A 24,427-nucleotide genomic window follows, 5' to 3' on the forward strand; every position below is an offset into this window, starting at 1 on the left:
GGTTGAGGTTCATTTGAGGTTTCTTGCGGTTGCTCCTGCCCTAAGTCTAGTTCAGCCATTTCAGAAACATGATCATTAGCCTCTAAATTTTCATCTACAGCATTTTGACCTTCAACTAGATTTTGACTTTGAGCCAATCCTGAATTTAACAAATTATTTTGAATGCTTGGCATTACTTTTGAATGCTTGGCATTACTGCTATATTATCCACATTTTCTACAATTTCTTCAAAATCTGAAGACAAGTCCTCAAAATTTGTATTGCAGATAACTTGATGAGTTTCAAAAACTCGAGGTGAATGATGAGGTGATTAAAGTTTATAGCCTTTAGACTTTTCACAATAGCCAATAAAATGACAAGTTACAGATTTTGGATCAAGCTTTCCTAAATTTGGATTATAAATCCTTGCTTCTGCTTTACATCCCCAAACATGACAATGGTGTAAACTTGGTTGCCTACCACACCATAATTCAAATGGTGTTTTATCTACAACTTTGCTTGGGGATCTGTTGCAACACTATGTCAAAAAATGCTTCATACCATACCCCTCAGACGACAGAAGACGTTTTTTCTGTTGTCTGATTTTTTTGAACGTCTTCAGACAACAGATTTAACTATTTATGTCGTCTAAATGGTATCAAAATCAACACCAATTCAACTTTTTCAAGTTTGTTATAATTTAGAGAATTCAGACAACAGATTCTGTTATCTGAGTTAAGGGAAAAGTTTATCGGGACAAATTTTTTTTTTGGTTGAACGTACTAAAACTTAATGTGAACTATTTGCAAAAAAAAAAAAAAAAAAACAGCAGATGCCTAGCCTATACCCGAGTTTTCTCAACACTTGGTCAAAAAAACATAAAGTTTATTTCTCAACCCTAGCCACACGACAGCCGACCTCCTCTTCATCACCCTCATCCTCCGCCTCCGCTCCCATCCTCCTTCTCCGGCTCTGACGCTGGAGCTCCGCGGAACTCCACACTCCCGATCCAGCTTCTCTCTCTCCTTGGAACTTCCAACCCGTCTCGGTGTGAGGCATCTCTGCCTCTCCAGTCTTTCAAGCCCCACCCAGCCCCCACCGCCGAGCTCCTTGCCCAGCAACCTGCAACTAGCAAACCCGTCTCCCGGCCTCCGGTCTCCGATCTCCACCTCCAGCCCTCCAGACTCCCTATCCAGCTTCTCTCCTTTCAACTCTGCAACTAGCAAACCCGTCTCCGGTCTCCGATCTCCGCCTCCAGCCCTCCAGCCTCCAGGTATCTCTCTCTCCCTCTCCGTCTTCTTCTCCTCCTGGACAGTCCACTCCTCCTCAGCTCCTCTTATTCTCTTCTTCTTGACTTCTTATTAATCTGAGCTTCTGATTCTGATTGGTTTCGTGATATGTAAATTGTGTTCGATTTGTCATTTGTGGCTTTCGATTTGATATTGTATTCTTGTTGGTTTTGAACTAAGGTAATGGTATGGACGGATGGACCGTATGGTCAATTTGTTGAAAATTGAAATGGTTGAAAACTTGAAATGGGTTCGATACTTCAATTTCCTTTTGAGTTTTGACTCAGGGGTGGATTACAAATGGGTTTGAGAGTGTTTGACACTGACTGTTTGATAACTTGATTAGTTGATTTCCATTTTAATGATTTAATTAAGATAACTTCTTTTTGAATTGCAGACTTGCAGTTTGTAACTCGGTCACTGTCTCACTGAGGTTAGTGAGGAGAAGCTCTCAGAAGCAGAGGCCACAAGCCCACAACTTCATTGAGAAACGATGAAAAAAAAAAAAAAAGGTAAATACTTCATTAAATATTTAAATTTTGCTATTTTGATAATTGTATCGGCATTATTCTCATAATTGTAATTTTAGGTGTTACATATATGTGAATTATAATTGTATTGGCATAATTAGTTGAACATCTTTTGATTGAATTCACGACTTTCATCTCTGTGCATATCATCGTCATTTTCTTGCTGACCTGGTTGTTTTTAATTTTGCATGTATGTAGTGATACATATAGTTCATTGGATCCCCAAGTACCGTTCCTTCCCTAGCTCGGTCGAAGTTTCAGTGAAGGCTTTACTTGGTATATCATCAGCAGCTCTACCTGCAGCTCCAAGTGCATCAATGCGAATTTTATTCCGTGGACATCATCCATAGTGAGTTGGAACTGCAAAAAGAGATCTGGTTTGCAGGGTAAGTTTTTCTGTGTTTTTTATTATTAAGTTTTTGGTGTTTCAGAAATATTAGATATCATTTTAGTTGAGTTTGCAGATATTGAATAGGGGATTAAAGTTTTGAGTTGAGAAAAAGTTCATGGCTGGTGATGTGAATGAATTGAGAAATCTATATCTACTAAGCTGTTTTCTTTTCGGTTCCCTCATAGATAATAGGCAAAGACAAGTTTCAAGTGCAGAACCAAGTAGGTTTTAGCTAGAACAAATGGAGCTGCAGCTTGAGAAAATTCTTGATGCTGTAATCTCCAAGTACAAGTATATATATATATATATATATATTATACAAACTTTATCATTGGGTGCACTTCCATTCCGTTTGGTTTTGTTTTGATAATAAAGTTTATCATTAGGTTTCACTGGTATTGCTGCAATTGCTAGCAAACATGGTGATAATAACAATTGCACAAGTAGTGCTGCTTGCATACCGTCCTGCAGATTTAACTTTTCTCAATCATTTTCTTTTAATATTTCTGTTTAGGATGATCTCAGCATATGAAGACCAATGCTGTGATAAGGGTTCTCTCATGCAATGTAATTTGGAATCAAGGTAGTTACATCTGTCTCTTACATATATTTATAAATTGTTTGTTACTTAACTCTAGTGTTTTTTATAAGCTCAGTGCAACCACTAATTTTGATAATAAATTTTTTGCATTTACTGATGTTAGTGCTTGTATCCAACTTTCTTTGAATATTTCTCTTGAACTAGACAGTTCATTTCTAATAGAGTACAAATTATCTAGCTTTATGAATTTCATATCATTGACTGTAGGAAAGAATGGCATTCCTGTTTAGAGGTCATTAATGTAAGCATCATTGAGCCATTGAAGCAGGCTCAAGGAGTTTCTTGGCTGATATACCTTATTTATAATGTTCAGAGTCCTTTAATCATGGAGTATGAAGCTCTGGGTTAAATGTGAGCATCATTATGTGTATAACTTCTCTCTGAATAATTGCATTTTGTAATATCAGAATATTTCCCCCATATTCTAGTTCTCTTAATTTCATACCAAGGATCAGTCGATGCTAAAGTTGCTGAAGAGTCAACATTTAAAACAAGGACCAACGAGGGGAACTGTTGGTACGTAATGATTCTAATGAACCTTAGTCTACAAAATCAAAGAAAACTTACTGTTATACATCAGAATTAAGTTATAAGATGCTGCTAAAACTCAAAGTGATTTTTATTGTTACTTAAGTTGTATCAAATTGATGATATTTCTGGAGTTCGTGATCCCTTAATTTGGGTTCGAGGATCTGGAATGCTAGATTTACCTTAACTATGTTTTCATGTTCATATATTAGCTTAGGTTTCTGAATCGAAGCTGCAACACATGTTCCAAATGCTGACTGATGCATGAATTAGTGTGCAGACCATATGGTTACAGGATAAACTACCACGGCCAGGCGACAATGATGAAAATTGACAAAGAAAATAGTAATCCTGACATCAGGATTAAAGCTTCACATTGTGTCACCAGGTTAGTGTAATTAACTATATCATCATGTAATTGTACATTACATATAGGTTTATTTGTTGCAGTTTTTGCTTGTCTATGGTTTTATTTTAGGTGCTTAGTTTTATTTTGACTAGCCTTACTGCACGCGCTAACGCGAGTGCGGAAGTGCGGTGCTCACGTGTGAGTTAAATTTCTATTTTATTTATCATGATTATTTCATATTGTCCATGTTTGCTTCAGTAATTTGCTTTGAAACAATATATCAATAGCCGATACTAATTAGTTTGCCCCAAAATGAATGCACAAAACCATATCAAAGCCAACCAATTTGTAATGGTATGCCGATTCTCATCAACCAAAAGAAAACAACAGCAGTTTGCCATAACATTAACCTCAAATCACCTCAATTTGTTAGCAACCAAAACAGGAAGCATAAAACGTTTTGCTGCAAATATTCACACCTGCTACACTACACATTCATCCAGTCCTACTACCAATTCAAAGGCTTAACATTTCGTCCCATTATCTATACTCATTCGAATATGACGCTCTATACTCATTAGCCACCTTCTTACTACTATACATACAAAGTCCCGTTGCCAATTCATAATCTCAACGTTCAACCTCAAACTATCTCTCAGTTTCTTAGCTACCAAAACAGAAAGCTTTACACTTTTCACCTTAAATAGCTACACATTCATCAAGTCCTGCTTAGAAAAGCAAAGCAATTGAAAATTCAGAGTCTCACAGAGGCTAGCAGGTCCAATCCCTGAATATCAAACACACAAAAGTATATGAAGTGAAGACATTTCCAGAAGGCAGATTGTCAACTGCACTGACTATTCTGGTACAAATAAAGGTAAGATTATAAACAGCTAATGCCTTTTACCCTCTTCTTCTTCTTTTTTCTATGGTGGAAGTGATGAAGCTCACAGCAATATTGCAGCTTGGGTGATGAAGACCTTGCTGAGTATACTTGCATACTTTCAATTTTGATGTTCAGAACTTAAGAAGAGTCGAGTATCAAGCAGGAAAAATATGCAGTTTTTAAAGTTAAATTTACAGAGCCTTAACTCATTCTTTAAAGCTTTGATTAAGGTGTGGTTTCTTTTCTTTAAAACATTAGAATGTCTATTTTCAGTACCTAGAAGTTTTGCACAAATTAGAGCTTTAGAAAGTTGCATTAAAGAATAAGAAATAAGTACACAGCAGCAGTTTTGCAGAAAAACCTGGAACTATAATTGAACTTTAAAAATTCATAACTAATTGTAGAAAATTCGTTTTCAGGTGATTCCAACTCTGGGAGTTTCTTTTGGATGTCTGCTACATATATACTTGTGTCTGCTGCAAAGATGGGAAGATCTGTAGAGGTATCCAAAATTGTTGTTTTTCCACTATTTGATACAGATATACTTGTGTTTTTCCAAATGCTTGTGTTTCCAAACTGATCTTGTACATTCTTTCACTAATAATTATGTTATAGGTGCTTACTGTCTCCAACTGTGTGTGATTCAAATTCATTTATATACATGTGGGAATTTGATTTCGTCTACCCCCTAAAGAAAATGCAGTAATATAAGTTCTCTTCTTAGTCAAATTGAGTGGTAAAACATGTATTTCATCTCTGTTAATTGATATTATGCAATTTTGACAAGATTGGACAACTATCTACAACAATATGGTTGATTTTCTGGTATAGTTCTTGTGATTGAAGACTGAATTTTCTGCTTTAGTCATATCGTTGCTTTTCTGAAACTATTGTAATATATGTACTTCTACCCATCAATTTTAGCTTCATGAGTATTAAAAACTAAAAAGACATGCTAAGTAGCAGCTTGAGTTTCTTCAGGTGTTTCCACTTTGTCATCAGTTGCATATAGGCATATTTCAGTTACTGAAAGTTACTGAACCTTATTATGTCCAGTAAATTTGAGAAGCAAATGCAGCAAGTCCAGTATAGGCATAATAAGGTTGATTTACTGGACTTGCTGCAAGTAACTTTGAGAAGCAAATGCAACATGATAAGGTTCATATTATAGGCATATTTCAGGTTTGCTACCAAGTTATAATGGACTTGCTGCATTTGCATCATAATAACTTGCTGCATTTGCTTGTTTCAGTGGGAAAGGAAATCAAATCTTGCTTACACACAGAAGGATATTGATGTGGTTCGAGCTGAATGGGCAAATCATGTTATGAAGTTCTAACTTTGGTTCTGTTTAAGGTAGATGAGTAGCACTAGGAACTGCTTTTGTGCATTTATATATAACTGATGGAAAGTGTTGATGAACCTAAATTATGCATGCAGTTGCTTTGCCTAGCTACTCTTTCTTTACCTTATAGTTTTTTGACTTAGTGCAATATTAGGTAAATGATCGAGATCGATGAGATGGTTTTTTGGTTCTCTTGATCATTATGTAACTGTTGGCTAGGTTTAGAGTTGGAACTATGGATTGTATTTTGGATGATGTTGATGCAATTAATGAAACGTAGCCATCATTTTCAATGCAGATTTTAGTCCAATTTTATGGTTTTGATGATTGTAAATGACTGATGTTGAAATGGTTGAAAGGCAACAGATATATGCAGGTTTATGTTGTATCAAAAAAATAGAAACAACAGAAACAAATGATCATCTGTTGTTTCTATCAAGTTCAAACAACAGAAAAGTAGAGTTCAAAGAGCTCTCAGACAACAGAAGTAGGTGATTGATATGTTGTTTCTATCACGTTCAAAGAACAGAAAAGTAGAGTTCAAATAGCTCTCAGACAACAGAAGTAGGTGTTGATATGTTGTTTCTATCACGTTCAAACAACAGAAAAGTAGAGTTCAAATAGCTCTCAGACAACAGAAGTAGGTGTTGATATGTTGTTTCTACCAACTTCAAACAACAGAACATAACTAAAACAATGGTTGAAAGTGCAAACAAACAACAGAAAAATGAGATTGAATACTACTTCAGACAACAGAAATTTGAGTAAGACTATACTCTAAGTGACATTCAAACAACATAAAAAAACTAAAACTGTGGTTGGAAACCAAATCTAACCACAAGAATCAAAATTATCTGTAGTCCAAACAAATCTCAAACAACATAACTCATGGTATAAATGTTATTGCATACGAAATCAGTCAACATATAACTGTCATTGTTCTTCAAATCAGACGACAGAAGCATTAACTAAGCTTAATATTGGTTCAATCAAACGACAGAAACAACAAAAACTCCGTCATCTTACATTAACTACATCGACAGTTATTTTTTGAATCCGTTGATGAAGTGAATTTCCAACAACATTAATATGTAGTGGTATGGTGTTTCAGACGACAGATAGACTCCGATTCTTCAATATTAGGTACTTCAGACGACAGAACTTAAACTAAATCTGTTGTCTGAGTAGCTTATAAACGACGGAGAATATCTGTCGTCTGAATGGCTTAGAGACGGCAGCCACTTAGACAACAGATTTTTACTTCATCAGACGACAGATATGGTCTGTCGTCTGAAGCATTTTTTGGCATAGTGCAAAGGTAATTTGCAGTTCTTAAGGCTTCTCCCCAAAGCATCTTTGGCAATCCAGAAGTACAAATCATACTTCTTACCATGTTTAATAGAGTTCTATTTTTCCTTTCAACTACCCCATTTTGTTGGGGATTATATGGTGTTGTATACTGAGCCTTTATGCCTACACTTTGCAGATATAATGCAAAAGGACCCTTTTGTTGTCCTTGCTCAGTATACTTGCCATAAAACTCTCCCCCCCCCTATTAGACCTCACAACCTTAATTTTCAAGTCCAGTTGATGTTCAACCTCAGTTTTGAAAATTTTAAAAGTCTCAAGTGATTGTGATTTTTCTGACAGTAAGTAGATGTAGCTATACCTGGAAAAATCGTCTATAAAGGTAATGCAGTAAATATTTCCACATATTGTCTTATGTCTAAATGGTCCACATATATCTATATGGATTAATTTCAACAGTTTCTTGCTTCTGTTGGCATTTTTCTTTCTTAAGTTTGTCATTTTTCCCTTATAACATTCAATACAATTTTCAAGATCATCAAAGTCTAATTCTGGAAGTGTTTTATTTTTCACAAGTACTTTCAATCTATCTTTTGATATGTGGCCAAGTCTCCTGTGCCACAAGTATACAGATTTTTCATTGTGCAGGGTTCTTTTTACACTAGTAATGGTGTTTGTGCTTGATGTGTTATTGTTATTTTCAACAAGTAAAGTTCCTTGTTGACCTAATGAACAATTCAATCTAAAATAATCATTCACAATAACACCAGAACCAAAAGTCGGGGAAACCTAATTAAATCTGATTAAATAAAAATCGGAAATAGAATTCTAGATACTAAATAATATTACTATTGGAATCTCAATCAAGATTTTGCTCAAAAATCCTGATATATCCAAAAGAGAATTTATGATTAATTTCATCATTAAGAAGCCTATTTGAATACCAATTTACAATATTTAAATTATTTTTCTTAACGTGAAAACGCTTCTTTCTTATCGAGATTTTTTGTTGAAATTAGCTAAAATCTCGTCCTACATCATATCACTATTCTCATATTTTTTTATACTAACATGCTCTATATACTTTGTAACAAAAAAGAACCATTTTTCTTAAATTTGTTTAGTTTCTACCAATATCTTAACAATATATAACAATAAAATATATGAATACCATAGAAACATTATACTTATAATTGCGACTGGTTATATACTTGTAATTACGATTGATTTTTTTCATTCATTCTCACGGAACCACAGATTTATAGCATTTTAAACTTTAAAAAGCTCGTGAACATATAAGCATATAATTGGTGCCATAGTCGTAAGGCAACAATTAAACTTTACAACTGCTCATAACAATTGTACATATTCATAAGCATGTTGTGATTCATATGAATATGAATTTTACATATTCCTCTACCCTGATACAGTTATATAAGCATGATCAAAACCGGTTTGAAGTTGACTTAATTTCACTCACTGATTGCATTAGTCATCTTCACCAATTGCTCATTGTCAGGGCAGATTTTGAGAATTTGGGAGCTCAATTTGAATTATTCTTTTAAGGTGGTCGAGACTTTTCAGTAATAATTATTTTTTAGCTACCAGGTGTAATTTTTTTTCTCTAAAATATATCCAAATTAAAGATTCAATACCATAATTTTTTTTTTTTTTTTAATCGGCCCGAGGGGCAATAATATCATTCATCACAAGCCAGAATATGCCGTTACATACCCTTCCGCTGCCATTTAAGGACATAGGCAGACAAGAAGATAGTGGTACATAGAAATAGATCTACTCATTAGACAATCAAATACGTAGAGGTAGCGGGGATCCTCTATTGGTACTACGTCGGAGGAGCTAGAGATCTAGGTTCCTAATACAAGAAACATTATTGTAATTAGACAAAAGCTAAAAACATAGGGTTGAGCCAAGGGCCTAAACCCTAGCCCAAAATAACAATGGACTAGGGCAGAACCCCAGCCCAACATTTTGTGGCCCAATAGGGTAGTCCACCAAGGAATTAACATCAAGCCCATCATTCTGGTACGGTCCAAGTCCACCTTCTCCTACCAACGACCTGTCGTGCATCACCGTCCGGCCAAGTTCTGGCCGACCCACATCACTAGACCAGCATCGCCACGAACCGCCCAACCACACCATCGGCGATCGATCCAAACTGCTCCGAGCCACACCACAGTGACATAGATCAACACAGAAAACCAATCCCTGAACTAGGCTTCAAAACCCCACTACCATCGAAACAGGCACCACCGTTCCAAAAAACCCAGCAGCAGAGATCGACCGCCGGACCGTACAACACAAACACCTCCTTTGCTGCCCACCCAGCCGCACCTTCTGACCAAACCCGTGCAAATTCCTCCGACCAAGCCCTATAGGCATGTAGATCTCCCATCCGGTAGCAAACCCCTTGACGGCAGGCGAGGCCGGAGGCCCGTACCTACAGTCGGGCGTCGCCGGACGAGAAAGAGTTGAAACTGTTTAGGGCCTTAGGGTTTCTTGAGTTGAGAAAGAAACAGTTGAAATTTTTAATTTTATTGCAGCGACATAGATTCAATACCATAATAGATAAATGTATTGTAGTTAAAAAGTTCTTTTTGGCAAAATTGAGAATCAAAATCAATTATAAAAAATTCAATAGTACAAAATCAATTTTATAAGATACATATAACTAAGAATTACCTATGAAAAACATGTAACTTCAATATTAACTAATAAAAAGAAAAGATAAGAACTTTGAATTATTCAAACATAGCTAAATTTTTAAATAATATTTCTCTAATTGAATATTTTTTGCCTAATTACTTTAGAAATCAGGTAATAACGTGTAATACTATTGTTTCTTCAGACCCAAAAAAAGAAGACAACTTCTGTTAGAAAATTTGTACTGGATTGTGCATCAAGAATCTTCTATATGCCCGATCTAAACATAAGAGTTTGATTCCACAAATGTAAGTAATTTTAACACTGAAATCAGTCTCATGACTCATGAGGAGCATAGTTTTCCTACTCATCACTGCGGAATAGAATATCCATTAGAATGGGGATGAAAGATAGTCACAGAACATTGACAAGGAATACCATTTTCCAACTTGAAGGTCAAAAATAAACCAGATGAGATATAATTGGAATGCAATCCCGTAGCCGTAATCTTGCATCAATTCCGTGAAGATTCATCTTTCTTCAGCTGACTGACATTACCTTGGGCAACAGATAGGTTAAAGTTGAGCAGGAAAATCATTGATTCGTCTAGAAATCTTCCGCTGTGTATCACATCCTGGAGCTGAAAGCAACCCAGTAATCACCTCTGTACAAACTAGGATGAACCTTTGACAAACATTATGTAGTGACCCTCCTAAAACACGCAGAGCACTTCTTAATCATAATATTTACTTCTTTTCTCTTCCTTCCTCTTCTTCTTTTTCCGCTCTTTAGACTTATCCTTGGATTTGTGCTTCTTTGAGCTTCCAGAAGAAACCTTTTTTGATCTCTTCCTGTTGGGAAGCTCCTCTTCAGAAGAATCACATAACTTCTGTGAAGGCTTCTCTGGTCCATAAACACGACTGTCTTGTACACTGGGACCAGCTATCTGTTCCTCGGAGTCTGAACGTGGAAGATATGGACCTGTTTCATCCATCCTTGATCCAACAGCTCCTCTGCCACGCTTGACCCTGCCATAGAAAAAGGTTCACGTCAACTAGTATCCATTATGTACTCTGTAGGACTGCAACAGCAGACATAATCAGATACCGACAAGCATGCACACAACGCAACACAACGAGTCTTTTAAATTGTTACCTTGAATGTAAAAATTCTTCAAGTTCTTCATCTCTTAATCCATTCTCCTCCCTTGAATGGCACCTCTCATATACTCTTTGGCTTGATGAACAAGTAGCACTAACATTATCCTCCATGGAAGCATGCCTCTTGCTAGTGCTTCTCAGAGTGTTGCCATCTCCAGGATTCCTGTCATTTCTGCTCCAATCCTTCATCTTGCCCTTAAGCCTTTCATCCAATTCGAGCTCTTTCTGCCGGATTCGCCACATTTCATTCACTTCCACAGCTTTATTTGCTAAACAAACAAAAGGGAATTAAAATTGATCTGAAAAGATGCCTCAACTTGATCTGAACAATACACACAAAAATTTTTTGTGTTGTCTACAACAACTTCAACTGTACTATACTGTAAAACTATAGAACCTTGTATATATTAATGTAATCACTATGTGCTCATTATGTATCTTTAATCACAAAAGCATGACTTAATTCAATTAAATGCTATCAAGGAAAGGGCAATAGTGCAGGTCCCAACAGGCTTCATGTCTCGAGGCACTGGTATTGGACATGGAGGACAATGAAAGTATTGATAAGGCACTAAGAACTGACCTTGTTCAACACCACAAACAGTAGCACTGAGGAACCGTGAATTTGGCCTAAATCTTGCTTTAGGTTGTTGAAGATAAGCATGCACACCTTCCTTCTCAGCTTGGCGCCGCAATTCTGCTGCTTCTCTCATAAGAATTGCAGCTATTCTATTCTCTGTCTCAAGATCCATCTGAACCAGGTAACTGACCTCCTGTCAAAATAAAAATAAAAATAAAAATGAAGAAGCGATCAAATAGTTAACAGGAGTATTTTTCCTATATTTTTTCTCTATAACAAATGTTATTGAACTTCAGGAGTCAGGACCTTCTAAATGAACAGAACCATTTAAAGAAGAATTGGATGGGGAAAAAGAGAAGGGAAAAAAAGAGAAGACACAAGAGAAGATACTGAGATATCACACTAACCAGCTCAGACAACAACATCACAGTCAATTTAACAAGCCTTTCACTATATAGCTAATACCAAAGCATTTTGGGTAACAATAAATTTTTCAGAATTTGCATCAGACTTTATATCTAAAACCTAGAAACAGAGCAAACTTCAGTGCCCTTTATAGATGGGGAGTTGGGACAGACTGAAAAGAAGTATAGAAACATCACCTTAGGACGATAACCAGGTAAATGAAACAATAAATACTTGATCAACAAGGTTACCCAAACTGCTAATATTACCAAGAGCAGTAACAGCAAACACTCCATGTTAAAGGATATCAAATCTCATTTGTAATTTCAGTTGTTCAGAAACACCAGCAAAAGTGAGAGTGTAATGTGAAACTACTCTACTTACAGGAGGGCATGGCATCATAAACTTTGTAGCCTTTTTATGGTAACTACGCTATTACATAAATCCCACGGTATTAGTGATTCCAATGTTTTGTATTCTAAGCTATAAACTCTTATTTTCTGAAGGCAAATCAGGCACTTTTGGCAGAATAAGGAGAAGCTTGGCAGAGGCTATTAAAGAAGCTAAATAAAGCATTGATCTGGAACTATGTATCAAAATCTACCACGCTAGACTAGTCATATTTCGAAAAGTAATCTCTATGATCCAAACTTAAGACATAGAACAAAAGAAATTACCTTATATAATCCCAGTAGTTACTATACTCTACTCGCTTCGCAAGCTTTCTTTCCTAGTCCTCAACCTGATTCCAAAAGTCTTCCATTAGTGCAACAGAGCAATATAACACTACTAATCAATAAAATTAAAAACTACAGAGCAGCATCTTAATCCAAATCTTAATAGATGCAAGCACATATGAATGAACACATCAAAACACACAAGCATCTAAATCATGCCCAACCACGCCACCAAATTCCCTCAGAAATGTTTCAAAAATTACAAAATTTCATACACAACCGAAACAGCAAGTCCTTTTCTAAAACAAAAAGGGGTAGCCCCCCACGTCATGCGAGCCAAATTATGTTCCGACCAAAATACACCCACAGAAACCCCTAACGAAACGCACCGTTTTGAGTAGTACATTCCCACTCTCTCTTTTCCTTTTTCCTCTGTTTTTTGAGGTGCTGAACATTTATTTATCACTGTTTTACAGAGGTCAGAGCGTCGCCGTTCCCGCCAAAACCATCGGCGGCGTCTTTAAATGCGTCGCCACTCCTGAAAAGACAGGTCGGTGCCGCCTTTTTCAGTCTTTATTCTTTATTCCGGTGGATTTTGTATCTTTCTTTCTTTTGGTAGAAACGAAGTGTGATTATTATATGTGTTTGTAATGTGAAGAGTTCAAGACTCAGGTGAGTGGCAATGCGAACATGGGGAAGCTTCAAGCTGGTTATCTTTTTCCAGAGGTCTGTAATTTTGTTTCACTAGCACAACATTTACTATAGAAAAAGAGACTGTCATTGAATTTACTAGATTGATTTTTGATGTAAGATTTCGTTTTTTTGTTTGTTTTGGTGGGGGGTTTTAGATTGCTAGGAGGAGGAATGCGCACTTGGAGAAGTACCCTGATGCGAAAATAATTCCCCTTGGAATTGGTGACACTACCGAGCCCATTCCAGAATATAAAACCTCTGCAATGGCAACGGCTCTCATGGTTAATGTGCTCTGTTACTGCCCAGCATGAATGCGGTTTGTTTCGATTTTCGTATGGCGGCCTTAAATTAACGTAAGCAACTATATTTACAGGCAAAACCAGTTGTTTTGTGTTAATTGCATTTACAGGAGTGAAACTTTACTTGTCTGGAATTATTTGTGACATTATAAAATATGATTTGGCTGTTCAAGGAATGAAGCAACAATATAACCCCGAATTAGAAAGTTCCTCTTTAATGGTCGTTGATTTTACTATGTTTCCCACACTTCTATTCCTATTTTCGTATTTTTCTGCAACACTTGCATGCTTATTGATGTGTTTCTAACATGAACCCCAAGTTGAACAGTAATGTGGAAATCACAAAATCAGAGAAAACATGGGTTGCCTATACAGTAGTTGGCACTTGGCACCCTTTTTCTTGGCAGATTCTTCACCTCTTAATATTTCATGATTCCTTAATTTTGGTTCTGCTAGCCAATTTCAGTTTTTATATATGATTCTAGGAATGTCTCTTCTCTTTTGGTTGAATTGGAATTATTGAGGCAGACAAGAAAATAGGCACCCTTTTTTCAAAGGAAACCAATCTTGTGATTGACAACTTCTCTATCCTGAAAAATGTTTTGTTATATGAATTTACATTCTCCAAAAATTTTAGATTCGCTATTCCACCTGATCATGAATGTTACCTTTTGTTAAGAGAATATGTATCACATTGTTGTTGATCTAGCTGTTTAAGATTTGTATTGTGAAAGTACTAGAATGGCCTAGAGGGGGGGGGGGTGAATAGGCAACACTCTGGAATGTACACACAAAATCGAAACTGATCTTAAGGATTGTAATAAGATTGCTATCCCAAGACAATGAGAAATAGAACAAGCAGAGATCAACGTAACAAGCAAACACACATATAAGAATCCAGGAAACACAGAAGATGTTTGCGCAGTAAAAATCCTCAAGGTGAGGTAAACAACTGCGTGGCCTTAACTCTTGAAGGCCAAGTGCTCAAGCACACACTATAAGATAGTAATCAAATTACAAAGTAGACTTACAACCTCTCGGATAACTCTGAACGCGGTTACCTCTAGCTAAACTCATTCAAGCCGGTTGAACTACTTCACACAAATTTGCTTCCTTCCTCTAGATGCACTTCACACGTATCGACTCGTCAATCTTCAATTCTTGAATATGCTTGACTCCTAACTGAACTCGTAGATCTTTCAAGCATGAGAATGATATGGATGATGTATGAATGAACTCTTGACTTACTAACTCACTTAGACATGGAACAAATGAATTAATGATCAAGACACAGCTTTGCCTTATGAAACAAAAGAACTTTTCTATCGTGCAAAGCTTCCCCAAAAGAACCCTTATGCAGGACATATATATGCGTCAAGAGTAGACTCCCCCTAAAACAATTAGGGTATCATCAATTGTATTAAACAGTTTGACACCAATTAGGAAACAACCTTTTCAAAAAGATAGCATGATAAACAAAGAATATTGTATCATAAAGATAAAAGATATATGCATAAATAACGCATCAAGGACTTAATGACTGACATAACCACTTAAAAAAAAACTTCCTTTGGAAAACAGAACACACAGACAACGTACCATGCATGGACTCAATACAGACTACTAAGGGATTGACGCACAGCTGTCAATCCCAATACTTAGTTATATATGCAAAATGCAATGAATGAATCTTACCAGACCTTCCATACGAGTCAGCAGGATCTTGTCTTGTGTTTCAAGCCATGAACCTCAATTCCAATTGTTAAGATCATTCTTCTCAAACACACTCTTAAGCTAGAACTCTCTAGTTTTGTATAAAGGGAATGCCAACATACAAGTTCCTATACTAACATATTGTTGTATTGGCAGAGAGCACTTGCCATGTCCACCCTAGAGGGTTACAGTGGTTATGGACCTGAACAAGGTGAAAAGGTACTTGGCTTTCTTATCTTTAATTGCCATTCACAATGTTTTAATTGATGCTTTCTAAGTCATCTGTGCAAAATATGTCCTTCTATCTGTACCACCATTCATCTTTTTTGAAAATCGGGATTTGAGGTTTCACTTGGGGGTAAAATGAATGTGAGATTTGGATTTAAATTTTTAGAGTAAATTTGTTTATGGGGACTTTAGAAATTTACTTTCTGCTACTAATTTCGACATGTAAATGGATCTATTTTTAATTAAGTTAGAATTCAAATAACCAGTCATTCCCAATTCATCCTCTAACCCACTCAGATAAATCTTGTTTTCTCAGTCCAAACTAAATTGTCAGATTTTTTGTTCTTTTATATTTCTTTTTTAGCATCTGTCACTCATTTCCTTGAGCAGAGATTCTACAATGATCATGATTAAGTAACTTCTGTGATAATCAAGACTGAACGCATGTCATTAATATGTGCAGCCACTGAGAACTGCAATTGCTAGAACGTTTTATGATAACCTTGGCATAGAGGAAGATGATATATTTGTTTCTGATGGTGCAAAATGTGACATATCCCGCCTTCAGGTTTGCTTACCTTTTATAAAATTTGTTTTTTGTTTTGCTTCGTTTTGTTCTGTTAATTGGATTGATTGATAAAGAACAAATAAAAATTTGTGGGCTTTGCTGTTTCCTCATTTTGTGGCAGGTTCTTTTTGGGGAGGATAAAACAATAGCAGTGCAAGATCCATCATATCCGGTAACTTTTGTTTTTGTGCTTCATTATCTGTATATTATCTCTCATCTCCATCTCTACTCTACTCTTTATCTCTCTCTCACAGATACACACACTAGTATTCTTTTTGCTAAATGAAAATATTTGGAAAGACTCGGGAGTACTTTCTCATTGAAAGTTTGTGAAGAAATTGATAATAAACAAAGACCGAGTACATATCTCGTTGAGTAAAAGTGTGCCAACTGTTTAAGTATGTTAAAATTTTGAGAGAAATTTCCCTTTTGTGTATGCAGGCTTATGTAGACTCGAGTGTTATTATGGGCCAGACAGGACAGTACCAGAAATCTGTTGAGAAGTTCGCAAACATTGAGTACATGAGGTGTACTCCCGATAATGGATTTTTTCCTGATCTGTCCTCTACTAATCGAACAGATATCATATTTTTCTGTTCACCAAACAATCCTACTGGTTCTGCTGCAACAAGGGAGCAACTGACACAACTTGTAAAGTTTGCCAAGGATAATGGCTCAATCATAGTCTATGATTCTGCATATGCCATGTATATGTCGGATGATAATCCACGCTCCATCTTTGAAATCCCTGGAGCTAAAGATGTAAGTCTGCAATCAATAATTTGTTACTGCAAGGCTCTTTGATCATCTTTTCTATGAACTTCATCTTTACCCTTCTTGATAATAAATTAGTTAAAGAATGGTGTTTTATTGAGAGTCGTACATTTGGATGTGCTTTGGCCTGTCATATCTCCTTTTTTGAAATTTCTTTTCCAATGTCATCTTTTTGACTATCCAAGATCTAATATTTATGTTTCTGTATGGACATTCAAGGTTGCAATTGAGACATCATCATTTAGCAAGTATGCTGGATTCACTGGAGTTCGTTTGGGGTGGACTGTGGTTCCAAAGCAGTTGCACTATTCGGATGGTTTTCAAGTCGCCAAGGACTTCAACCGCATTGTTTGTACTTGCTTCAATGGTGCATCCACTATTGCCCAAGCTGGTGGTCTGGCTTGTCTTGAACCAGAGGGTCTTAAGGTCTGTTACTGACTCTTGATTGTTTTCCAACAGTTTTGAATCTGAAATCCACAGTTGTGTGTTACAAGCTTTGGTTACATTATTTGTTTCAACTCTTTGTAGGCTATGCACGGGGTGATAAATTTCTACAAAGAAAATACTAATATCATAATGGAGACATTTAACTCCCTTGGCTTCAATGTATATGGAGGGACGAATGCTCCATACGTGTGGGTCCACTTCCCCGGACAAAGCTCATGGGATGTGTTTGCTGAGATTCTTGAGAAGACTCATGTGGTTACCACACCTGGAAGTGGCTTTGGACCTGGTGGTGAAGGTTTCATCAGGATTGGTGCCTTTGGTCACAGGGAAAATTATACATATATTGAAAGGTGAGTTTACTGTTACTACTGTTCATCAAAGGGTGGAAAAGGCGATTTTGCCCTTACTGTTCGTGGAGAATATCAAGCTGGTCTTCTATAAACCGTGAATAAAGAAAACGCCCTGATTTGGTAGTGGATTCCGGAACCTTCGCAAAAACAAAAAAAAGAATCACCGACTGAAAGAGAGTGAGAGAGAGAGAGAGAGAGAGAGAGAGAGTTCTGCTGTGGTTCTTCGTCTCGCTTAGATTGATAGTGAGGGAGGTTGTTGATCGGCATAGACAGGTCTCAATTTTCGTTTGTTTCCAGCTTGGAGGCATAAAAGGTGACTGCTTGATGTTAATTTTTGGGTCAATTTTGTTGGGTACGGTTTTTTGGGATTATTCGATTAAGGGTTTTGTGTAAAATTTCATCAGCATGAGCTTTGTTTCTCAGATTGTATCGGAATTGCAAAACTCTGATTTTTGGTGTGGGTGGAGGCTTTTAAGTAGGTGTGTTCTTCGTTCTTTCTTTTGTTAAAGGATCACCGAATTTCATATTTCATATATATAGATCTGTATCTATGAATCCGTCATGAGTAATTTTTTTTTTGCTTTCTGCCCATGCAGAATTGGAGCAGAATTGGAGTCACGGGAAGAGTAACATTTGGGTCTAGGTTTTGATCAGGTAGCAACTATACTTATCTAATTGGGTGTGATTTTTTTTTTTCCTTCTCTTCTTCCAGAACTGGACAATAACTTTATAGGATTGTGGTGCTCTTTTGTAACAATATCTCTCTATTTGAAGCTATGATGAAATTCAGCTTTGTTTTTTATTCTCTGCCACTGTATTTCAGTTATATTGAGCTATTGGATTTTGTGTTTTATCGTTGTTGTGATTGTCGGAGGTTTGGTTAGAAGCTGAGTTTTTTTCGTGCAGTCTGAGTTACTGTTGTAATTTTGCCCTATATTTGTTGTGATCCATTCGAGTTACTGTTCATTCATGGGGAAAAAGACGATTTTGCCTCATTTGACATTTTTTTACGGCTCTGCCACTGCCTCTTTTTTCTTCTCTCTTCCTCCCTTCTGCCTCCCAGACCGAGTTTTTTCCTCTCTCTTCCCCCCTCTGCCTCCTAAACCGAACAGCAGCAGCTGCGTGAGGTAATGAATTCCTTGCTACGTTTTGGTTGTTTTTGCTTCTCCACTTCGTTGTTTGGTTAGCTTGGTTTAATATAGCTTGAGAAATTTGATTTGGGTTTGTGAAAGAATAAAGATTGATTCTTTTCTTATGTAAATTGAGGGAATTGATGGGAATTTGAAGAAATGGATTTTAAAGTTTGCTAGAGCACAGAGCAGATCTCAGCCATCACTATTCACTAATTAGGTAGCTGTGAAAGGATTTGCATAAGAACTTTCAAGCAGGATTGAGCTCCCATCTCCTTTAATCCGGGTTGGAAAGTGATTGGAACAGCAAGTAGTGCTTAAAAGAAGAGACTTGCAGAAAGTAGAGTTTCACTCATTTTTCTTTTTATACTTTGCGATTCACGGCTTGACTTTGTGTTCTCTTTATTTGCTTAATGAGATTTAGATATATTTTAATGCCTGTATTCATGTATTAAAGTAGTGCTAGCAGAGTCATGTGGCAGTTACTATTACTTTATTCATTTTATTTCCTGTTCTTTTCATGTTCCTAGACATTTTTGTTTTTTATTTTTTGACTTTTCTTTCTCCTTTGGCTTTTGTTTCTGATTAGATTCAGTTTGTCTTCAAGTTAGATTTTATGCGCAAGGGTATCTGATTGATTGCAGATAGAGGTTTTACTCTTCTTTTTTGTGTTGGAAGGTGAGTTGTTTATTTGAGAGGTTTGGATGATACCGGTATTGCTTTGTGTTTTTTTTTTTTTGGATTTGGAGCTTATTGTGAAATTGTCTGATAGATAGTCTAGCACACCCATTTCGATCAGCTTCTTACTTCTCAATTTGAGAGAGAAACATTGCGGGGTAGAGAGAGAGAGAGCGAGAAGGAAGAGACTTGCAGAAAGTAGAAGCTCACTCATTCTCCTTTTTACACATTGCGATTCACGGCTTCACTTTTTCTTCTCTTTATTTGTTTAATGGGATTTAGATTTGTTTCCGAACTTAGGGAGATATATTTTAATGCCTGCATCCATGTATTAAAGTAGTTGTAGCAGTTACGTGGCAGTTAGGACTACTTTATAATGGGATTTAATTTTATGTCCTGTTCTTTTCATATTCCTAAACATTTTTATTTTTTATTTTTTGACTTCTCTTTCTTCTTTGGCTTTTGTTTCTGATTAGATTCAGTTTGTCTTCAAGTTAGATTTTATGCACAAGGGTGTGCACGTGATTCTCCTGCCGCTGTTCCTTTGCGTATTGTTTGGGATTATTTCAGTATTGTATTCTTCTTCAGGTATGTTCATTTTATTGAATTTGGTTGGAATTGATATAAAGTTGGTATTGTTGTATAGATATTCACTGTTAATATTAATAAATATTGATTGTTGTTGTCAAGATTCCATCTTACCTGAGTTGTTATGCATTTATAGTTACTGCTTTGTATGTTTTTTGTATTGTGATCATGTTTTCTGGATTCGGATCATAGAAACTGAAGGCTGGCTTTGTTTTTTTTTTTATTATTATTAATGAAATTATATAATGTAGCATTGTAGCAGCAGTGTGATCCAGGGTGTTTTTTTTTTTTATCTTTTATTTTTTCCTTCTTGAAAGTGAAGGAAATGTTTATGATCTTTCCTTCCTCCCGGTCTCAGTTGAATCAACTCTTATCCTGTTTTCTGTTTGATTAATTGCTATTCATGTTTTGAGTTCGTCGTTTTGTTTTTACACTTTAAACCCTTTTCTGCCTAAATGCAACAACACATAAATAGTCTGCTTTAATCTGCAAATGGTCTCAATACTCACAGTAAAGGAAGCTACTGTTTCTTTTGCGAAAAGTCAAATTTGGTATTTGATTCAATGGTATATTTATTTAGGCAATTTACACATACTTTCTTCCAGGGTTTTGGGCTGGATTCAGTTTTTGTTCTTCTGAGATTAGATTTGTGTTTTGTTTTATGCTTTCTTCTGATTGATTGCCATTTAAAGTTTGTATTCAGTTGTTAGTGTTTAAGACACAGTTGATTTTTTCTGGCCTAGGAAATATAGAAATTGCAGTTAACCCACATTGCATTCCCAATGGTGACGTCGCAATTGCAAAGAACAGTTTTCATCAGAATCAATTTGCATTTCTTTTTCTTTTTTTCTGTGTTCCTGCAATCTAAGTACATTTAGACTGTTATGAGGAATTTATATTGTATTCTTCTTCAGGTATGTTCATTTTATTGAATTTGGTTGGAATTGATATAAAGTTGGTATTGTTGTATAGATATTCACTGTTAATATTAATAAAGATTGATTGTTGTTCTGATATGGGGAGGAAGGGAACGAGTTTGGGTGGTGGGTACGAATGATTTTCTGAGTCTTAACTCTTAACTATTTATAATCTTCTGAAAATTGGAGCTACGAAGGTTCAACTTCTCTGTTTGATTAGTGAAAATTGGAGCTATGAATATATATGTCTTTGCTTTCTTATTATCATGTGTTATGGATTTTCAGTTTCTCCTGAAAAGATTTTAGTTTTATGATTAGTAATTAATCTTTTTCTCTTTCAATATGTTTTAAAATAATAAGGTTGATTTTGACACAGAGTGGGGGTTGATTGGTTCGATTAGGTTTTGGGTGTCCACTATTTGATTCGAAAGTTTGGTTTTTCTGAGGAATTTGTATTTTGATTGATTGCAGATAGAGGTTTTTCTCTTCTTCTTTTCTGTGTTGGAAGTGTAGTGCCTGCCTGCCTTTGTCTTTCTCCGTCTGGAAGGTGAGTTGTTTATTTGAGAGGTTTGGATGAAAATTCCTCATAACAGTCTTAATGTACTTAGATTGCAGTGTTTATTATGATTTGAAGTGAATCTAAAATTCCTCTTCGTGTTTTGGGTCCCTCCTTTGCTTTTACACTTTAAAGCCCTTGCTGCCTAAATTCAACAACACATAAATAGTCTGCTTATGTCTATAGATGGTCTCAATACTCAAAGTAAAGGAAGATACTGTTTGTTTCGGTAAAAGTCAAATTTGGTATTCAAATCGATGGTATATTTATCATGTTTATTATGATCATCATTGTTGTACATGTTTATAAAATGATAAATCCTTGGTTTAACAGACAACTTTGTTTGATGCCACTGATATAGACGTAATCCAGGATTCACTTGGTTGGAAATGAAATTTGTTAATATGATTGTGGAAATAAATCCAAAAATGGTGATTGAAAGGAAGTTTTGTAATATGGTAATCTCCTTTCTTTTTCTTTCTTTTTTTGGATTATAATATGGTAGGAAATCTGGGATTGTTCTCTGTTATTTAGGCAATTTAGGGATACTTTCTTCCAAGGTTTTGGGATGAGTCGAGTTTTTGTTCTTCCAAGGTTTGATTTGTGTCTTTGTTTTATAATTTCTTCTAATTGATTGCCATTTAAAGTCTGTATTTAGTTGTTAGTATTTAAAACACTGTTGATTTTTCTGGCCTAAGAAATATGGAAGAAATGTATAGATTGTTTACAGAGGACTCAATATCTTGGTTCGAAATGACATGCTGCATTGTCAGTTTATCCTCATATGAAAGCACTTGCACATTTTCTGTTCAGTTTAACCTCCTTTTTTTTCCTTTTTTTTTTTTTTTTTGGTCTGAAAGTCTAACCTCTTTTGGTGATGACAATTTTTTTCCTCTTTTGAAGCTGTGGTAGAAAAGAGAAGAACAGGGATTGAAATCGGTAAGGTTCTAAAGTTTGATTGAAATCAGTAAGGTTCGAAAGTTTGAAGCTGTAGTAGAAAGGAGAAGAAGAGGGATTGAAATCGGTAAGGTTCTAAAGTTTGAAGCTTTCATTTGGTTAGATTTTGGGGGTTGCGTTTTTGTTGTTTTTTGCTGGAATTGGGTTTTGGGTTTGATTTGTTGTTTGGTTGTCTTTCGCAGTTCTAAATATTGTTCACTTAAATATCTAGGAAAGAAGAATAAGGATTGAAATCGGTAAGATTCCAGAATTTGAAGCTTTGATTTGATAATTTTGTCGCGCGATTGTCACGGTCAATTGTACTTGGATCTCAATATTGTGTTATTATGGGTTTTTGGTTTGATCTGTTGTTTGGTTGTCTTCCGCAGTTCTAAATATTGTTCATTGGAATATTTGGGTGTTTTTGCTCTGTTGAATCACCTTTCGTTCTTATAATGTCATATTTTTGGTATGTTGGGTTTTGAGAAATAAGATAGCTACAAAGAAAGTACACAGTTTATTGATCATATTTGGTCCTCAAGGATTAGACTTTGCAAATGGAAGTGGAGATTATTGCTTTTACCGTTTTTTCTTTCTTTATTTGTTTTTAGGTATTAAAAATGTAATTTATTGTTTTTATGTAGTTTAGACTGGAAAGTTGTATATGGTGGGATATTAAGCTTCTGTATCATTGTTGCTGTATTTATTTGACGTAAAATTTGGGTTTTTGTGATCAAAAGATTAGTTATTATATCAATGCTTTATGATACTACTTGCATTAAGTGGAGGTTTTTTGGCCAGATCACCTTAGTGACTTAGTCATGCTCAATTTTGTGGTGTACTGATGAAACTACCGTTATTGTTTGGTGGCAGACGAACAGATGAATTAGCTAGATTTTGACCGGAAACCGGAAACCTCACTGTGAGTGACTAAATATCTTATACTTCAGCTTCAGCTTTCTTTGTCCATATAATATATGTCTGGGATTTAAAGCCAATTAACTTGAAACAGACCATGTTGACAGTAGATTGCACGTTGGATTCCACACAAATTTGATATCCGGAACCAGTTTCTATATAAACGGTGCTTTAAGATGAACACCTACCGTCTCTAATCCATCTTCTGTCTAATATACAATATTCATAAGCATCCCTAGGCTAATTAAAAGCTCTATACATGTATGAATGCATCTTCAGTTTAATTAAAATTAAAAGTCCCCGTGATTCTTCCTTAATGATCAGCTACTTTCTTACCATTAAACTGTTAATTATTGTGCTTCAACGTCTAACTAATGTAAAAATAGAGGCATAGTGTTCAATTGCAGCAAAGTAGTATACTCCCCTCATTTGCCAGTAACTAATGTTCTGTTGTGTTTTATCATTGCACTGTTTCTAATTACCAATCGCACAAATGTCCAAGGATGTGGTGCTTTTCTGACTATAAACTCTGATCCTTTTCTTTTTTCAATCAAATTACTTTTCCTTGATACAGAAGCTTCTGCAGAACTGTGGTTAATTGAACTTTAGTTGTTTATCTGCATTTGCTTTTCAATCCACATATAATCGTGTCATTCCATTCATGTTCCCCTTACCTTCTTCTCTAAACTATTTTACTTCTATGAATAAGAAACGTTAACCTCAAATATAATAATGCTATTCTTACTAATTCTTCAAATATTTTGCAGGACTGTACACACAACTCCATCCATTCAAGACAAAACTCCATCAACAGCTATTTCAGGAGCATACTTCAATTCAATTTGTGCATTGTAATACAAAATTTTGGCCAAAATGTACCTCACTTCCGAACATAATTTCAATAAAAACAATTCCTCTGGAATTTTTCCCTGCGTGCCTT

The 24,427-nt window shown here is 35.8% G+C and overlaps 2 protein-coding genes and 2 long non-coding RNA genes across 22 annotated transcripts; 3 read left to right on the forward strand and 1 right to left on the reverse strand.

The window, feature by feature from the left end:
• Positions 1 to 831: 831 nt before the first annotated feature.
• LOC133725468 (uncharacterized) lies at positions 832 to 6,195 on the forward strand. 19 transcript variants are annotated; one of them, XR_009854459.1, is made up of 8 exons: positions 832 to 1,252; positions 1,666 to 1,780; positions 1,997 to 2,184; positions 2,704 to 2,772; positions 2,998 to 3,141; positions 3,219 to 3,306; positions 3,531 to 5,055; positions 5,806 to 6,195. It is a non-coding gene; the product is annotated as an uncharacterized LOC133725468 (long non-coding RNA). The 19 variants fall into 19 exon arrangements; XR_009854464.1 differs by having other exon boundaries at positions 3,592 to 5,055; XR_009854465.1 differs by having other exon boundaries at positions 3,599 to 5,055.
• A 3,924-nt stretch (positions 6,196 to 10,119) lies between these two features.
• On the reverse strand, positions 10,120 to 12,977 carry LOC133725471 (uncharacterized). Its single transcript, XM_062152751.1, has 4 exons — positions 12,693 to 12,977; positions 11,614 to 11,803; positions 11,026 to 11,299; positions 10,120 to 10,898 (listed from the first exon to the last, which is right to left on the reverse strand). The coding sequence occupies exons 2-4, from the start codon at positions 11,780 to 11,782 to the stop codon at positions 10,604 to 10,606; spliced, it is 738 nt and encodes a 245-aa protein (XP_062008735.1). The 5' UTR covers positions 11,783 to 11,803; positions 12,693 to 12,977; the 3' UTR covers positions 10,120 to 10,603.
• Positions 12,908 to 21,624, forward strand: LOC133730595 (LL-diaminopimelate aminotransferase, chloroplastic-like). Its single transcript, XM_062158156.1, has 15 exons — positions 12,908 to 13,006; positions 13,137 to 13,242; positions 13,351 to 13,418; positions 13,541 to 13,657; positions 15,554 to 15,616; positions 16,089 to 16,193; positions 16,315 to 16,365; positions 16,635 to 16,955; positions 17,187 to 17,393; positions 17,496 to 18,077; positions 18,188 to 18,243; positions 18,361 to 19,234; positions 19,484 to 19,572; positions 19,667 to 20,160; positions 21,549 to 21,624. The coding sequence occupies exons 1-10, from the start codon at positions 12,908 to 12,910 to the stop codon at positions 17,766 to 17,768; spliced, it is 1,410 nt and encodes a 469-aa protein (XP_062014140.1). The 3' UTR covers positions 17,769 to 18,077; positions 18,188 to 18,243; positions 18,361 to 19,234; positions 19,484 to 19,572; positions 19,667 to 20,160; positions 21,549 to 21,624.
• Positions 21,625 to 22,663: 1,039 nt separating this feature from the next.
• LOC133725472 (uncharacterized) lies at positions 22,664 to 24,419 on the forward strand. Its single transcript, XR_009854471.1, has 3 exons — positions 22,664 to 22,826; positions 23,443 to 23,491; positions 24,255 to 24,419. It is a non-coding gene; the product is annotated as an uncharacterized LOC133725472 (long non-coding RNA).
• The last annotated feature ends 8 nt before the right edge of the window (positions 24,420 to 24,427 follow it).

This window comes from Rosa rugosa, chromosome 1 (genome assembly GCF_958449725.1).
Source record: "Rosa rugosa chromosome 1, drRosRugo1.1, whole genome shotgun sequence".
Taxonomy (NCBI): domain Eukaryota; kingdom Viridiplantae; phylum Streptophyta; class Magnoliopsida; order Rosales; family Rosaceae; genus Rosa; species Rosa rugosa.

Excerpts from the sequence above, each read along its gene's own strand:
- LOC133725471 (XM_062152751.1), bottom strand. The coding sequence starts at position 11,782 with ATGGATCTTGAGACAGAGAATAGAATAGCTGCAATTCTTATGAGAGAA. Across the intron at positions 11,300-11,613 it reads TGTTTGTGGTGTTGAACAAG|CAAATAAAGCTGTGGAAGTG; the intron begins GTCAGTTCTTAG and ends TTGTTTGTTTAG. Across the intron at positions 10,899-11,025 it reads GAAGAATTTTTACATTCAAG|GGTCAAGCGTGGCAGAGGAG; the intron begins GTAACAATTTAA and ends TTTCTATGGCAG.
- LOC133730595 (XM_062158156.1), top strand. The coding sequence starts at position 12,908 with ATGCCCAACCACGCCACCAAATTCCCTCAGAAATGTTTCAAAAATTAC. Across the intron at positions 13,243-13,350 it reads CGCCACTCCTGAAAAGACAG|AGTTCAAGACTCAGGTGAGT; the intron begins GTCGGTGCCGCC and ends TGTAATGTGAAG. Across the intron at positions 17,394-17,495 it reads TTGAACCAGAGGGTCTTAAG|GCTATGCACGGGGTGATAAA; the intron begins GTCTGTTACTGA and ends AACTCTTTGTAG.